General features: G+C 40.2%; 1 protein-coding gene across 7 annotated transcripts in view; it reads right to left on the bottom strand.

Annotated features, from left to right (window-relative positions):
- DMD (dystrophin) overlaps positions 1-18,791 on the bottom strand; it is a 2,140,576-nt gene that overhangs the window by 607,985 nt on the left and 1,513,800 nt on the right. For all 7 annotated transcript variants that reach the window (XM_090061814.1, XM_090061802.1, XM_090061811.1 and 4 more), the window contains 2 exons: positions 16,260-16,361; positions 3,177-3,261 (listed from right to left, as the gene is read on the bottom strand). In XM_090061814.1, the coding sequence (XP_089917940.1) occupies positions 3,177-3,261; positions 16,260-16,361 (187 nt within the window). The remainder of the gene's footprint in view (positions 1-3,176; positions 3,262-16,259; positions 16,362-18,791) is intronic.

Below are 18,791 nucleotides of genomic sequence, written 5' to 3'. Positions count from 1 at the left end.
AAAAACCAAGAAGTAAAATGAGTTCAGAAGTCATGCAGTCGACAGCTGTAACCAGCCTGTGAGCTGTAATACTAGACAGTGACCTGGGGGGTGGGGGGGCAGGGGTCCCTGGCAGCTGATCACGTTGATGGGTGGGGTGGGGGAGGGTCCCCTGGGAGCCACTTGCACTGACTGGGGGGGATCCCCCCGCGACTGATATCACTCATCAAAAAGCAGCCACACCACTTCCGGAAAATCCGTGGCCAGTTCCAGAAGTGGCACAGCCACTTCTGCTGGTGGCCCCACTCCCTGGCTGGTGCTCCCAGGGGGAGCACCGGCACGCCCACCTGTCCCCCTGCCCATTGCCTAGACAGGGAGCATGGCTTGACAGGGGGTGCACCAGCACTCTCAGGGGGTGCACGTGCACCCCTGTGCACCCCCTACACATCGCCACTGGCTGTAACCATAAAAGTTGACTGCAGTTACTGAGCATCCATATCACTATGAGGAATAAAAGTCTAGTTCAGACTTCCATCAACTTCCATCTCTTTTCTAATCGCAGCTCTGCACAAGTTCATGAAAATGACTATAGAATGGTTTAAAATAGTTGAAAAAAAGGGAATACTATTTTTAGCTGCAGAACAATATTTGAGATATAAGGCATGTATTCTTTAAGTTAAAAAATAAATAAATACAGAACTAGAATCTGTATTAATGCTGTTTTCTGCCCTGCAGAAAAGAGCACCTTTTTCTCAATGGACTATATTCATTAGGTTTTCTTTGTGAAATCAAAGGACTTGTTAAATATCATGAACAGCTGACTAACTGCATCCCACTTCCTGAAGTTTCACTTGAAATGGGAAAATGGCAGCTAGAACAGATATTACATTTATAGTAATGGTACTGCAATAAATTGTCTCATATAAAGAGGAATCATGAATTGGTACCATGAGTACAGGTTCAAATTTTAAGTGTTCCTGGCACAAGAGAGAAAAATCAATCATAGTTCCTGCCTAATCCCTTATAAAACAGGAACACTTTCATTTTATGCATCTATTGTTTCATCTCCTGCATCTGAGAAGTGCTGGTAATTCACATTCTATATTCAAAAGTAAGGTACATAAATAATTTTGCAATCCTGAGATTATAGATAATGAATTAGTGTGGGAATCTCTTCTTTTTTGTTCTTTCCATTTCCATTGCTGCAGCAAGTTTACAGCTCATAAAAAGAAATGAATCTGACATAACCAGCTGACATACAAAACCTGACATAGTAAGTTTAGCATCCCAGCATGACAAAAAATGCTTACACATCTCGTTCAGTTTGGCCATGTCATCCTCAGACCTGCCTCACAACTCTCTATGGAATCAATGCAAGGCAGTTTCCTTGCTTTAAAAAGAGAGAGAGAGAGAAAAAAAAGCACCACAACTTCTTAAAACCATTAGTGGAGCTTACTACTTGCAATGAAACTGAAGTCTGACATGGGAACCCTGACAGCACCGAAACCCTGACAGAATTAACTGAAACTTGTTTTGCTAAATTTGTACATAAAAATGAACAAATGAGAGATGTCTGCTTTGCTTGAATTGATCCATCCCTGGCAGGTTTTGACAGAGGCATGGCTAGCTGACTAATCTGCCTATCTTTTGATCTGATTGATCTTTTGATTCAATCTAGCAAAATCAAGGGGGTTATCTTAGTCCTGTCTAGAAAAGTGGTTCTCAACTGCTTGAGACTTGAGGAACTCCTCATTAGACTTGAGGCACCTCTTGGAAAATGTCAGCTCTTAGTTTTGACAGTTTTTTTGAAAACGGGAAAATAATAGATAAGTTCTTCTACTGCAAAGAACTCAGAAAGACTATGACACGTCAGAATTTGTTCAACACTAGGGATTCCTATTTGAAATCTCTGGATTTATCTTGTGAATAATTTTTGCACACCTAACAGTGTTAACACTGACTGGCACCATGCAGGACCCTCGAAAGGACTCCAAAGCAGCCCAGGATGCCATGGCATCTTGGTTGAGAATCACTGGTCTAAATGGAGTTGTTCTCTGAATATCAGGTCTTATCTTTATGGACGTACTAGTGTATGCTGCAGGGCAGGGGTTTTTCCACCATCAGCTTTTGATGTATATTTTCTGTAAAACAATGGTTTGTAAAAAAGGCACTTGGGAAAAATAAAGGGGTAAAAAAACCGCACCAAAATTAATTCAGATATTCCTTCCTCTTCTATTAACTATATGTTCCTTTTTCTGATCCATTACTTGACAGCACTAATAGTCTTTCCCTTCCAATGAAAGAGGAACATTTTTGAAGTGCCCTAATTACTAATTGAATTAAAGGTACAGACAGAAGTGACAAATTTCACTTGATTTGGCCACAGAAAGCAGTTTATAGCTTTAACCAAACACAAGTGCACAGCTGCAAACAGCTTGAAAAATGGCTGATCAGTTGAAAATCTAACCCCTAATTGCATGAGGTATCAGATAAAAACATTTCAAAATGTAGCATCTTTTGTAACTTGTGTCTACCGAGCAATCAGCCTGTTGCTGTTTACTGAATGGGAGTGGAGAAAGGGAGCAGAGGGAGTTCAATCTAGGTGTTTTTCAGCACCCCAGAGGGTGGAGTGGGTGTACTGGAGACCCACGGGGGGAGGGGGGCAAGGATCCAATTCACTCACCCCAAATCTCAGCACCAATTGGGAAGCCCCAAGAACAAGCCCCTTCCCATTCTGAAAATAGCAAGCACTGGCAGAGAGCCCTGGCCCATGCTATGGGAACCTGGCTGCAGACTCCTAGCCCATAGCTAAATTCCCCTCCCCCTGGAACCAACAGCAAAGTTCTGTTTGGTCTAAGATAAGACTGTAACTCTTTGCAGAAATTGTTCTGAGTTATACCTGGGAGCTGCACTTCTTTCTACACCCTAACGGTGCTTAAAAAGAATAATTTTAAACACTTTCTATAAACAAATGGGCAGTGCATCTTAATGCATCTTGCAGAGGGAGCATACCAGACCACAGAAAGAAAGGAATGAAAAAATGAGTGAAAATCAGAGCAACCACTTTTCTTGTTTCATATATCTAGACAGAGATAGTCAAAGGATATCGAGTGGATTCAGGTCCCCTACTTCTGTTTCACCTTTTTAAATGTACATCTGTAAAATCATTTCAAGTACAACCACACTGAAATACTTACAGACTCCTGAAGCAGGTTTTCTCTTTAGTTCTTCAATTAAATGGTTGATTGCTGTCCAGTTGACAGTTAATTCTTCTAATTTTTTCTAGAATAGGAAAGTAAGGCATCTATAAGCATTAAGAAAAGAAGTAGCATTTCCTGTTTGAAAGACTAGTCTGTGATACTGTCACTTCAAACTTTTCTACAGCACGCTTGCTGTCATTTCATGTCCAGATGTAGTATCACTATCACTGTATAAATAGAGCATTTCCATACTTTGAGACTATACGACTTCACAAATCTTGACACTTGAAGTAATTTGTAGTAATGAGGGTAAGGGGGATAACTTATATCCAAGTGAGGATATATATATTAGTTTTGATTTATCCAAGTTTTATTAGCAGGAATTTGGGTTGTTTGTGATGTTTAACAAGCAGTGCATCTAAAGCGGACTTAAAACATTTTTTTCTATGCACAATAATGGCATGACTTTAAAATTTCATTTCTCAAGATATTTCAGAACCATAGCTAGAGTCGTATAAATTGGTATAAGTGACCAAAAACCAGTCTGTGGTGGCCAGAACCAGAGGGGTTACTATCACAAGCAATAAATATATGCTTTTGGAGACATCCAGGCAGTTGTCTAGCAGTTAAGATTAGCTAATGCAAAGCTTGCAAGTTTGCAACCTGCAAGTGGAATTTGTCTGTCCCAGTTTAACCAAAGTGTTGAATCTAACTGTTTGCATTTATCATGGGATTGACTGGGCCCCCAAAATAAGCAAAACTACAAGATTAGCTGATTTAATAGGTTTTTTAAAAGTCAGCCATAACAAGATCTGACCACCTAATATAATTAGCACATTCCAAGGAATCCAAGGAATAGGAAACCAAGGGGCTGAGCTTGGGCAGAGTAATGCTAATTTCAAACCTCAAAGTAATGTAGTGTAATTTGCTTATTGGATGAACCTGAGTTCAGGCGGTAAACTTTCATGATAATTTCTAACATCTTTTAATCCCATAGGGTAACAGCTATAGGGCAAGATTGTGAGTGGCTCTAAAACCAACAGATTAGCATAAGATAAGGCATAAAGCAATGCGTGTGTCAAGTAACCAGTTTGAAGGACAGGACAGAAGAACCATTGCTGTACCAAGCCTGGACCCCAGACTCCCAGTGTGAGTGAGGACTGGATCCTGACCAAGGGACCTTCCCAGTGACCCATGAGACAGCGTTGATCAGGGACACCTGACTTCACTGGAATATCTTGGCACACACCTGGCATAAAGGGACTGCTGATAAGTTGCCAACCCCATGTGGGAACTCTTTGTCATTTTGTCTATCTGTTGTTATTATTTATCATTAGCTCTTTATTATTGTACTATTTGTTTGTCGCATTAACCTTTCTGTTAACTGTTGTATGCTAACCTATAAGTAAACTTGCCTTTACTTCACTCCCGACTCACTACCTTGATCCCAAACACAGCAGCTTAACACTCACAGCACCTAGCCAGCCTGTGACACCAGTCTACACCCATAACAGAACAGAAGTTCAATGCACATAGACTGGTTTAAAAATGGAGGAACCCGTCTATGTAGACATGGACTGATGTGCACTCAAACTTAATCTGATTTAGGTTAGACCAGTCTCTCAAACTTCTGTACCAGATCCCGCTATTGATTCATGTTAGGTCACTGTTTGCTAGCATGTCAGGTGCCTTTGTGGCCCCTGGCTAAACTCCCCTCACAGTGAGATGCACTAGTACTTGCTATGTACTCAGATGCTCTGACTGATTGCTTCTTGGAGCTCAGCACTAGTGGCAGCTGGCAGCATAATGTTCCTGGTGGTCTAGGAGGGTCGCGCTGGGTAGCAGGAAAAGGAGAACTCCCCAACCTCCTGCTGTCGCTTGCCATTCACTGGTGCTCTGAGGAGTCTAATGCTTCCCTCAGCAGATCTCCCCTTGCACACACCTCCTAAACTGCTCCATGTGCCCTGCTGCCAGCTGCCACTGGTACCACAGCTCATGCAGGGACACAGACCTCCTCTGGCTGGAGGCAGGGCTGAGAGTTTGTGCTGGCTTGGTTCTGTGACAGCCTGGGGGCAGGGCCCACTGGGAAGCTTTGAGGAGTGGCCCCAACCTACCGATCTCAGTCAGGGCAGGCAGCCTGCATCCTTTCCTCACCAATGGGCAAGCATGTGTTCTGATTGCTCCCGATATAACCTATGCCTTTCACGGAAACCCGTGTAGTTTGATCAATTCTGCCCTTGGCTTTTTTAATGTCTGTACCTAGTCTGAGTGAGTTTGCACCACTGGAATACGGAGAAATTTTGCTCAGAAGTGCTACAGCTGCCTTTAAACCTATCTAGGGTGACCATATGTCCTGGACTGGCTGAGACAGTTCCATATTGCAGAGGCTGGTCCTGGCCGGTTGGTGAAAATAAATGTCCTGGGTGTGAGGCTGAGTGGTAGGAGCTGTGAGATAGGAAGCCTTATTAACACCAATTATGTGACAGGTGATTGTTAACACCTGTGAAGTAAAGAGCAGTGGGTAATTAACTGGCCATTGACTCCCTGAAACAATGAGGTGCCGGGGGCAGGGGCTGGGACTAGGTAGCACCTTGGATTTCACATTGTCTGTTTAATCACTCTAAACCTGTCTGCTATAGGGATCAGGATATTGTCTGTTGTAAGCTTAAACTAATGTTTATTTTTATTTAGGCCAAGGAATGGGAGGGAATTCCACTTTTGGGGAGAGAAGGTAACCCATTTTTTCTAGCAGTTTGATTTTAAAACTGAATTTAATGTGCTCAGAGTTTGGAAGAAATTCAAGTGTACCCAGATTAGTGGGCAGAGATCAGGAGAAACAAAACAAGGATGCATGATACCATATGACTCTTCACGTTATCAGATAGATATCATCATCACATACATGCTGTTTCTGAGTGCAGCATGGTGAAGATAGCATGTTTGCATACATACGCATACACACACAGATAAATAGACAGGCTTCTATTTGGGCTCAAGACTGTTCAGCCCATTTTAATCCTAAAAACTTATCCCAGAAATAAAGCTGAAAACAGGTCACAAACCAATTTAATAACTATTCATTAAATAATGAGAGAGAAATATTAAAAAATAAAAAGATAATGCAACTGGTATCTAGACCAGGAGTTCCCAATATTTTTCTCCGTAATTCCATGCCTATGCTCATGATCCCACTGTCTCTCTGGACATGAACCCATTCATTAAGCATCAGGACCCTACTTCAGGTTGTAAATGCTATTTGGAAAGATGTATTGTTATTGCTGACCTCAACTAAAGTAACTTCATTTACTCATTCATTCAGAAGGAGAAGAACAGAGACTCATTGCAATTCTGAGAGGGTATAAAATGTGTATGTCATGGACTGTAGGAGAAGTTATATTTGATCCTCTGTAGAATATGCAAAGGAATACAAAGACAAAAAAGAAAAAAAAAACCCATCAAAGTACTTCAACAGGTCAACTAATCCAAAACCCCTACTCAAGACATGATCACCTTTGTTTCAACACTTTAGGTCAAGTTCCATCTAAACTGCTCTTACAATCTCTGAAGAATGGAGATTCTATAACCTTGCTCGGTAATCTGTTCAAATGCTTTACCACTCTAATAGTTAGCAAGTTCTTCATAATATCCAACCTACATTTCTCTTCTTGCTATTTAAGAACAAAATATTTCTTGTCCTCTGTAGCCAAAGAGAATAGCTTCTATTCTTTTTGTGACCACCCTTCATATTCATATTTGAAGACTGTTATCAAATCCCTTCCCCAGTCTTCTCTTCTGCTGACTGAATAGTTACATTTCTCTCAATCTTTTATCATAAAACATGTTTATTAGACCTCTAATAATTTTTTGTTGCTTTCCACTGGACTTTTTCTAATGTGTCTATGACTTTCCTTGGAGAGTGGTATCTGAAATTGAACTGAATATTCCAAATGAGGCTTAAGCATTGTGGAAAAAGAGTGGATGAATCACTTCTCTCAGCCTGCAGACAACATATCTGTTAATACAGCTCCATATACCATTAGCCTTTTTGCAATGAGAACATGCTGGTGACTCATAATTTGCAATCCAACATACAGGTCCATTTCAACAGTACTTAAGCCTAGCCAGTAATTCCCCAATTTGTATTAGAACATGTGATTGTTCTATCTTATGTTCAGGACTTGGTGTGGTTCTTACTGAACTTCATTTGACTAATTTCAAACCATCCCATTTTCCAAAATTTCTGCAACACCATCTGGTATAGTGTCATCTGTAAATTCACTCAATGTGCACTTAATTCTAAACTCCAAATCACTAATGAAGACCCAGACCCAGGACCCAAACCCCTGGGAAACCCCAGCCAATGCCTCCTCTCAATTTGCATCTCATTTGGCCCTGCTTACTTAACAGTAAGGTAGATTTGCGGCTTATGGATTAACCAGAGTAGATATATAACTGTATATATAGCACAAGCTTTTGTGACCTGAAGCTACAGCATCTGATAAAGTGAGCTTCTGCTCACAAAGGCTTGTCCTATATATGTCTACATAGATATAGATATCTATATATGCCATGTATAGATAGATATATCAATCTATACAGATATGGAGATCCATCTACTACTTTGGTTAGTCTATAAGGTGAAAATCTACCCTGCCTGTTATTTGCTTTCAGACTAATATGCCTGACTACTAGGGCTGTGCAAAATTTCAATGGTTGTTTCATTTCAATGCTGTTTTGAAATATTTTGAGCTCAAAACAGTGAAAACAAAATGAAACACATGGATTTGAAACAGCCTCAAAAGGAAATGAGGCCAGTCGAAACATTATGAAAGTTTAAAAACATTTTAAGTTTCGAAGCAGCAGCCGGGTGGTGGGAGACAGGCGAGAGCCAGGTCTGTGCTCTGCAGCCCCATATGGCTCAGCCTGGTGGGGAGTGCTCCGACGGGCTCCTCCAGCCCCATGGAACTCAGCCCGGTAGTGGAATGCGGGCAGAGCCAAGGCTGCACTCTGCCTCCTGCCACCAGGCTGAGTTCCACAGAGCTGTGAGCCGCTGGAACCCTAGTCTGTTGCGGGGGGGGGCACAGTGCAGTCCCAGGGCTGCACCCCACACACCGCACCAGGCTGCAAGCTGCTGGGACCTCTTCTAGCAAGCTCCAGTATACAGGCCGGGGCAGATCAGCTGGTGCAAGGACCTGCAGTGCTGATCCTGGGGTGGGGGAGGGACCCTGCAGCTGATGTGCCCTGGGCCTGAATGCTACTCCAGCTAGCTCTGTTACGGGGCCAGGGCAGATCAGCTCGTGCGGGGACCTCCCCTCCCAGATTGGCATGCTTGCCCCCTGCCCACTCCCCATGCTGCCAGCGGGGCACCAAGGGACTTGCAACCCCCTGGGACCTGAACTTAGTGTGGGGAGGAGAGCACAGCCCCAGGCCTGCACCCTACTTCCCACACTGGGCTGTAAGCCACTGGGACCCCACATTGGTGGCACAGGAAGTGAGTGGCGGGGCAGGTGTGCAAATCTGGGGTGCGGAGGGTCCCCGCATAAGCTAATCTGCCCTGGCCCTGTACCAGAGCTGGCTGGAGGAGGGTGTGGGTCCAGGAGAGATCAGATGGTGCGGGGACCCTCCCCCTCTCCGGGATCAAGGCAGCTGATCTACCCCGGCCCTGTGCCACTGGCCCCAGGCTGCAGCACCTGTATTCTATCATCTGGCAGGCAGATTGGGGGCCTGCTGACACTCCCAGGAGGGCTGCCGGGGCTGTGCCAGAGTCCTCTCAGGGGTGCAAACCCCCAAGCTGCCTGCCAGGTGACAGGAGCTGGTTGCTGCTGCTTGGGACCAATGGCAGCATTGATCTTCCTGGCACCAGTCCCAGGTGGCTGCACCTAGCTTCTGTCATTTGGCAAGCAGACTGGTGGTTTGCACCCCTGGGTGGATTCTGGCACAGCCCCAGCAGCCCTCCCGGGGGTGCCAGCAGGCCCCCAATCTGCCTGCCTGCCATAATAAGTATGGGTGAAACATTGAAAAAGCATTGAAACAGCAAAACAGTTTTGACAAAACAAAACAGAACAGTGGTTTTGAAAAGAAACTGTTCTGTTGAAACACTGAAACTGAAGCCAAATTGGAACGGTGCTGTTTGGCACATCCCAACTAAGTACCTCTCTGTACAAGCCGTACTTAACTTACAACATTTTGAGTCACAACATTTCGCACTTACAATGTTTATAAATTGAAACCTTGTTTCAATTTTCTGATGTCAGTTTTGACTTTACAACACTTGATCCAATGTGATGCCACACCAGAGAACAAGTTCTCTGCATGGCCCATCTCCCTGGAGAACATCTGTCCAAACTTCCTTGGACACTTTCTTTAAGAAAACAGACAAGACTCTATAAAAACCTGCAGCCAAAACTCCTAAGGAGACTCCAGTCAAGAACCCTTCAAAAAGTCCAACCAATAGCCCTTCAAAAAGTTTAGCAAAGTCACCTCAAAGAAGTCCCAACAAATCAATGTGATTGCTATGTATAATATGAATATATTAATGTAGCTATATTACTCATCTATAACTGAGTACAAAATTCTCGGTTATTTTTGGTGAAAATAGGGTATGAGACCTTGGTTTAACCAACCCCCCATTTATAACATAGTTTTCTATGGGAAAATTTGTTCCGAGTTGCAACATTTCAACTTAAGACATGGGTTTCAGGAACCAATTGTGTCATAAGTCCGAGGACTGCCTATTCTTCAAAATATCCAGATTCTTCAAGTCAAAAATAGGCAACCTACCTCCCATAGGCCAGATCGGGCCTACAGAGTCATTTCATTTGGCCTGCAAACATGGGGCTTTGGCAGTGGAGGTTTTCAGCAGCAGTTGGTTACCCCTGCCACTGCAGGGAAAAGCAATGGCAATGCAGGTTTCCCCATGTTCCTATGGGGAAAATGGCAGTGACAAGCACTTTCCTTGTGTCTCCATGGAGGAAAGTGGCAACTGCAGGTGTTTTCCTTGTGCCACTGTGGGGAAAGTGGTGATGGTGGCTAGGTCTTAAAACCAACCCACCCACCCATTTCTGACCCAAACTGGTTCAATCTGGCCTACAGCCTTAAAAGTTTGCCCATCACTGTTCTAAGTAAATCTCTCACCTGTAACCTGAGGGTCACAATGGAGAGTAAGCTAAATATGAGCCAACAGTGTGCCCTTGTTGTGAAGAAGGCTAACGGCATACTGGGCTGCATTAGTAGCAGTCTTGCCAGCAGATCAAGAGAAGTGATTATTCCCCTCTATTCAGCACTGGTGAGGCCACATCTGGAGTATTGCATTTAGTTTTAGCCCCCAACTACAGTAAGAATGTGGACAAGCTGGAAAGAGTCCAGCAAAGGACAACAAAAATGGTTAGGGAGTAGTTAGGGGGCTGAGGCACATGACTTCTGAAGAAAGGCTGAAGGAACTGGGCTTATTTAGTCTGGAGAAGAGAAGACTGATTTAATAGAAGTCTTCAAGTACCTGAGGGGTGGTTCCAAAGAGGATGGAGCACATAAAAACTGAAGCAGAAGGTCGCAGATGACAGAACAAGGAGTGGTGGTCTCAAGCTGCATTAAGGGAAGTTTTGGTTAGATATTAGGAAGACCTTTCTTACTAGAAGGGCAGTAAAACACTGGAACAGGTTACCCAAGGAGGTGGTAGACTTCCTATCCTTGGAGGTTTTTAAGACCTGGCTAAACAAAGGTTTGGCTGAGATGACCTAGTTGAGGATGGTTCTGCTTTGAGCAGGAGGTTGGATTAGATAACCTGCTGAGGTCCCTTCCAACCCTAGTTTTCTATGATTCTATGATTTGGCTACTCTAAACTCCAAATTCTTGAATCCACAACAATCCACCAGTTTGTAAAACTTAATTAAATGCAATAGCTGTTGTGTATATTTAGAAACCTTTTAAAACAGTAAATTGACTTTAAATTTAGGCACAGGTTGTAGTGCAGAAGGTTCAGAAACTCACAGCTATGGTAGCACCAGAACATCTGTATCAAGATGCAAATATAAAGGAAAGCACTGTATAATGGTCCGAGTACAGGACTAAGAACAAAGAAAATAAGGTTATTCATGTGGTCTGACTCCTAATATTATGTTAGGAAAGACAGTTGGTTTCCCTCTCATCACATAAGTATATGTATACATATTGCATATATAATATATATTGCATATGTTCACACTTCTGCCTCAGTTTTTATATTTGTAAGCTTGGGGTAAGACATAAGCTAAATCTTGGTAGTGTGAAGACAGATAAAGTACTTGAACATGTAATACTTGAACCCACAGTTACTAACCACTTGATCACAGTACCTAGCTGACATTGTGATCTATGCTCTATGTATAATTATTACCACTGACACATTATAAATGAAACAGACACTCACAAGTTCCCAAATTAGGTTATTTAATAAAATGTCTCTCAAAACTGTAAAAAAAAAAGTCACAGGAATAAATAAAGTATTTTTTGTTAAGGATTCACATTTTCCATTTAATTCTCTACCATGTCTATTGTCATCTACTCAATGACCTTTGTATAAGGCAACCTCAAGTCTGCCAAACTTTACTCTCATTGCTGAAAATAATTGTTCAGCCCTAGCCCACAAAATTAACATTACAGTTCATACTTTTCTCAAAATGTATTAAACATGGTTCATGATACTGGCACCAAACTGTCACTCTAACTTTTAGTGATATAACTATGAAATCTCCTTAACATCACCAAGCAACATTTATATAATACCATTGGCTTAAGGCAGTGCTTTCTAAATACATGAGAGAAGAAAACAAAAACAGTTCCCTGATCCTAGGAACTTTGGGGGCTACAAACAAAACAATTGTTGAAGCATGCTTAATTAATGAGCTAATAAGTTACTAGCATCTTGTAACTTAAAATTGAAACATTATTTGAAACATAATTCTCTACAAGCATGGCAGTTGATATATCATGTTCTGCCATCAGGAATTCATGGAAAAAAACATAGAAAAAGCTGTAAAGGAAAATAAGCTAGATAATGAAAAGCTTATCAAAGAACAACTCATCCATGTCTGACAAGATTTTTGTATGGAAAGGACAGACAATATATTTAAATGATCAAAACTGTATTTACTAGACAGTCATTTTGATGGTAGCGAAACATTAAGGCATCTAGTAAAATTATATGGTCATATACAGAAAATGTGGCAAAATGTTTATTTGAAAAGGTAGATGGTTTAATTTAGGTAATTAAAAACAGTTGAGAGAATGAAACATCTCTACCTGCAATTGACTGTAACAGAAAATGACTAATAATGCTGTCATTTTGCAGTTCATATCTGATTAAATGATAGCTGGCAGATTGTAATTGCCCTCTTGTGTTCTTGTCCTCAGTTATTATTTTGTGTCAAAGGTTGGAAGAAATGAACTCATGACGAGAAAAAGGAAGGAAATAACATCTTGCTTTATTGCATTCAAAGTAATAAAGTGAAGAAAAAAGTACTGTTCTAAAAAGCCTAAAGTGTTTGTGAATCAACTGGGCCAGCACTTCTGATAATCATCAGAAGAAAACGATGTGGACATTAGCAGGAATCCTGTATACTGGTTATGCACAGAGCATATTAACATTCATCAGAGAAGTTTATAGATAAGTTTTGAGACTTAGTTTAATAGACGTGAGGCAGGCAGTACTAATTATTGTTTAGGGTGTTCAACAGTGATCACTCTGAAGACCTAGTTTTCCATTGCTTACAGTTTGCTAGGTTTTAACAGCTAGTACCCACCATGCTTTGAAGGTGTGGCTTAACAATAGTCAGAAGGTAGCACTTGTGTCAGTGATATGCCTTTTGCTACCTCTATGAAAATCCACTCAAATTCACCCAGTTAGAGGCCTTTAAACACAACTCGCACATACTCAGTAGAGACACGCTAGATCTTGATCATCTCCAAAGACTCTATTCTCTTCTCATGCTTCACTCTTACTATTCCTAGTACTGGTTACACTGTGCATGGGCCACATCTTTAGAGCAGGGGTGTCAAATTCACCAGGCCCCATGGACCAGAGAAGTAGTGTAGGGTCAATCTGTGGGTTGGCCTGGGCCTGCTGACCAGCCCCATTCACCAGATCCTATGTAGAGGGCTAGTCTGGAGCACATGCCACATTCCGCACAGGATCTGGCCCTGTGTGCCGCAAGCAGTGGAGGTCCAGTCCAAGATGCAAGGGAGACACCAGGACCTGGATGATAGGATACTTGGGCTGGATCCAGTTCTTGGGCCATATTTTTGACTCTCTTGCTTTAAAGAAATTGGGTAGACACTAGCCAGAGGTTATAGGGGCTCAACAAGGACCTTACAATGGATGCTTTGGTTTGGAATGGGGGTGATAATTAGTAAGACTGGGACTGATATTTGGGGAAGAAAAGTTTGGACTGGCTCAGTTGTGCTTTGAATGAGGGAAGAGTCCTGTTGAAAAAACAACTATATGTTATTGTGTACTTTTGTATTATATCCTGATGCATAAACACAAGAGTCAGAAATAAGATTGTACGGCAGTCTTAGTCCTGACTTTTACTAGATGTTGAGTACTTAACTTTACACCTTTACCAAGTTATTCTAAAGTAACTTTTCTCATACACAGTTTAATCTAAAACCAGGAGAAATTAACTATTATTGGTTAAATTGTAGAGAAAGTTATCTCTGCACTGTCCTTAAAATACATCTTTGGGTTTATAAATAATGATTAATACCAGAATCTACTAAAGAAGGACAACTTAGTAAAAGAGCTGGAAACCAGAAAAACTAAAACATTAAGAAAGTAATTCCAGATCCCTGGCATAGTATATTCCCAATTCTGTGACTTACTACACAATAAAGCGTTTACCTTAACAGATTGGTCAATTAACTGACTGATAGGATATAATGAAAAAAGTGAAATGCAATTAGAGGTCGACTAGAAATGAAATATTTAATTTTCAACCAATAGTTACTAACTTATGGTTAATCAATAGAGGCAACATTTTGTATCATTGTCCAAACTACTACTCAAGACAGGCCACTACTGAAAACTGGACAAGGGCAGATCTAATTACATTCCAGTAAAATTATTATTAGGCCTGCTAATGTCAAAAGGATGTAGGTACATGTGAACATGTACAGTGATATGTACCATAATTTATTAAACCCGGTTGGTCATTTCTAAATAAAAAGGCTGTAGTTAAACCAACTCCTAGAGCATAGCAATTTCTATTCTGGGTTCTCATACACAGGCTAGCATACAAACTAAATGCCAAAGAAGCATGTATTCATAGGCTGTTGCTATTGGTGCTAACACCTTACTTGTTAAGATTTGAAGCAAGGTCTGGAGACTGTAACTGCATTCATACCAAGTTTATACATGCAATTATCACACTGAGACCTTTGTTCCATCATCCACTTAATGTACAGATGACAAGTTCCTATTCAGAACAATAATAGCTGCCCTGTTAGCCAAGAAAAATGAACAATACCAACTCTAAACTATTTGTACACTTTCATTAGGATCCTATTAGCTTTAAAACACCTTGAATTCACCTCTATGGGTATTTTTGAAAGGTTTCCAATTCTAAGTTGTAAAGAGAATTCATCATTTTTAAAAAGAACAGATAGCAAGGGGGAAACAGTTCTCAACTTCTCTGGGGGGAGAGAAAAGAAACCAAAATATTATTAAATATATATTAATTATTGATGTGGAGATGAAGAGGATTTTTCTTTTCATGTAAATGGATATTTGTTGGTAGTATTTAAAGGAGTCTTAAAAAAAATTAAGTGGTAGAGAAATAAAATATATTTCAGACAACTAAATACTAGCTGCAGAACCAAAAGGGAAATTCTCCGTAAGGTCACATATAGTAACGGTAACATGGTTTGCAAGGACAAACTGCTTCTGTATAATAAGGTTATTGACCTGTGCAGGTTTAGAGAAGCTATCAATATGAGGTTGAACATTGCTATCTCTCCACCCTGCAAGAGGCAATTGTAATAGAAATAGGACAAATCAATAAATGACTATTAGATGCTCCAATGGACATTTTATCAAAGTGTCTAGTAATAATTTGTTGCCTATTACAAAAAGTAAGCAATCAAGTATACATGAAATAGCATGTGTCACCAAGCTATACTTCATCACTCTGTCTGAAGGTAACAACCTGAATGATGACATCCCTTCTCTTATATCAAAGATAGGTGGACTTTAATGGGGAGGCCGGTGATGACCTCCACCAGTCAGTCATTCTCAACCTTTTTAGATCTCTTGGAAATGGCAGAACCTAGCTTACACTCATTTTTTGACTATGGAAAAACAGTCAAATAATTATTCTGTTTCAAAGAACTCAAAGACCACAGTAGGTCAGAATGTTTTTGAGACCTTGGGTGTCTATTTGAAGCATCTTCCAGGTCACATATAGGTGTCTGCACACCTAAGAGTGCTAATTTTGTGTGCCACCCTTAAAAGGATCTGACCATACCCTGACTGGCCTGGGAAGAGTAATGGCCTTTATTCTTTAGTATTTTGTATGACACTGTGACCTCTTTAAACCAATACCCATAAGGAAAGAGATGTAGAAGTTGAACTCCTGAAAGAAAGCAAATTCCTTAGCAAAGGGTATTCAGATTCAACCTCATTCTCCTCCCTCTAAGTACAAACAAAAATCTAGAAAAGGATGCTCTTCGACTTGCTCTTAATTCCCTTTACAAAGGAACCTTTTTCACAGGAGGTACATAAACCTCCTTCAGACCATTGAAACTACTTTAAAAGAAATTATCTGATGTTAACTATGAGGTGAAAAAAATGCTTTAAAGTTGTTTCTAACATAAACTGCTTTTTTGACTAGGTAGGAGAACACCAAAAGAAGAACTTGCTGTTACAACATACAATTATTTCTAACTGTGAGCATAACATTATTCCTGGCTATGCTATCACAGAACAGAGCCAATACTAGTATCCAAGCGCTTTCATTGATTTTAAAACAGAGCACATCAAGGACAAGTGTACAACAGGGGAAGCATATCCCATTATGCAGTAATGGATATTACGAAAGGTTGCTTCATTACCTTTAGAGGATGAGTGGCTTGTTTTTCCTTATATAAAAGATGCCCTCTAGACAAAATCCCTTCCACATTCAGCTGTTTATCTTGAACTGCTGCTTCTGTTTCCTGGAAAACAAAAACACACACTGTGTATATTAGCCATAGAATGATCAATTAAATCACAAAATATTAAATCTCCATAGGCAGCTGTATACACCCAATAGATTAGTTTCTGTTTTGAATGTCGATTTACAGAAGTAGCAACCATGGACAAATGGGGTCAATGAAAAATAAAAGGGGATTAAAAAAAGAATAAAATAAACCAGTATGTCCTGTCAGGCATGAAGGTCCCAATAAAACTAGTATAAAATCCAGCATAAATTCACAATAGAAAGAACAGGCATCTCAAATCTGTTTCAAACTGCCTCATTGCCCTATTTTACATTAAAAAAATATTGGGAAAGAGTAGAAGGAATATCTTATCCCTACCGTAGAGGACACCTTGCTCATTTGATCAAGTGCTGTTGAGTAATTTATGCAAATCTCTCAACATTTTATAATGCAACATTCAAACTTGATAAAACCAAAACAGCTGACTAAAAACAGAACTCCTAAAACCATATTTAGGCATCTGTTATTAGAGAGAAGGAAGAGGAGTACTGGATTCACAAAAAATTCCACATTTTCAAGTTTTCTAAAGGCTTCCAAGTTGTCTATGAAAATATGCACTAAGTGGAACACTGCTCATAGGTAGTTTAAAAGCACACAAAATCCTTTGACGTTTGAACTAAAAAGAAGGTGAAGAAAAGAAATTTTGCACACAGTGTGAAATATTTGGGCTCCATTCTTCAATTTGAAGAGAGTAACAAATGAGATAGAAAAATGGAGCAATATCTGAGAGATCCAACTGAGTTTAGGGATTTTTTCTTCTCCTTTCTCCCTCTAATCTGTAGTTTGGGTAAACTTTAGCTTGCCCAAATGGGTTTCTATTTTCTGCTTGCAATGCCAGCGGCCATTCGATGACTCTCCATCTTTATTTTCTGCCCACAATCTAAGTCATCATTACTTTGACAGCAGACAAAATTGTATGCCAAGCTCTTCACTGTTTAGATGGATTGTATGCCACCTCATTTCGTTGATGGAAATCTGTAAAATGCTACTACTTTTTCCTTTGGTCTGCATTTCACTTGTTCAAATCAATGTCATTCTTCACCTCAAAGGACCATATCCTTCCTCAGTTTTAAACTATCACCAGGAAAGGAATCTAAAATGCTTTCTTGAAATTCTGTATGCAAAATGTTCGGAACAGTACAGTAAAATTACCCTTTATGTACAGAAATCCACAGCTTTCGAAAAGTTGTTTATCAATCCAAAATAAGACAAAACCTGTCAAGTTTCTTGCAGGGCTATTTTAAATACTTGCATGCAATTGATTCTGGTTATCCATTTGCAATTTGAATGAAAGATTCCAAAGATTCTTGCTCTGAAATTACGGCTGATTTATTTTTGCCACACATCACTATATATCTCTCTCATTTCCTTCACCTTCTTCCCCCCTAAAAGTAAGAATTCCTATCCTTTTTGACACAACATTAGTCCAATCTCATAATTCTTAAACCTCACAGAATGGAAGAACAATTATCAAAGGGAATTTTAGTAATGAAAGGTATTTCTTCATGTTATATTTTTGTGTGTGCGCATCTATGGATATACACAACATGAAAGAAATTCTGTAACATGAACAGAAATTAGAAATAAGCAGGGATCCTTTTTTCCACAGGTGTAAAAAAAATCTCTGATTTTTGGATTAAAAAAAGTAAACCAAAAATCAATGTTTTTCCATGATTAAAATGAAACACCAGCATATACATCTCCCTATATTGTTTCATTTTAATCATGGGAAAATGTGGATTTTGGGTTACTTTTTAAAATCTGAAAATTGGGGATGTTTTTTAAATCAGAGAAAACCAGGATTCCTGGAAATAAGAAATAGTGATTATAAGCACTTGAAAATATCATGCTAGATCTCTCACACCCAATATATGAAGTAGCTGAACTTGAAACATTTGTAGAAGGATGGGAAATTCCAACACAACAATGGGATCACAAAAATACTTTAGGCATTCAAAGTTCCCTGTCAAGGAAACACCTTCTTAGCTACTTACAGACATGGAAAAAAAAAAAGAAAAATTGGTGCTTTACTGTATGCTTGGCATGCTCCTGCACCAAGTGCTTGCCTAAATTCTGTATAGATCGACTGCTACAACAGGGCTTTTTTCCACTTTTATCTAACAGCTGATTTAATTAGCTTTCGACAAAAACACCAAAAAACCCTGCTCAAGTGCTCAATCTATACAGACGCTGTGGAGCGGAGTCTAACCAACATGCTGCCTCTTTTGGTAAAGTGCTGTTTTATTTTTATTTTTTTCCAGGTCTCTCAGCACCTATTATCTCTACCAACACTCCTTAGACAAGAGAAAACATTCCAGGAGTGCCTTTCACAGAGTCTTTATCAAACCACTGGCTTGACTTAGTATGCAAGTAATCAATAAAGGA

Source organism: Crocodylus siamensis, chromosome 1 (assembly GCF_052110815.1).
Source record: "Crocodylus siamensis isolate JL-2025a chromosome 1, ASM5211081v1, whole genome shotgun sequence".
Lineage (NCBI taxonomy): Eukaryota > Metazoa > Chordata > Crocodylia > Crocodylidae > Crocodylus > Crocodylus siamensis.
Note: the sequence above shows the minus strand (reverse complement) of the source record. Positions and strands in the feature narration are given on the sequence as shown.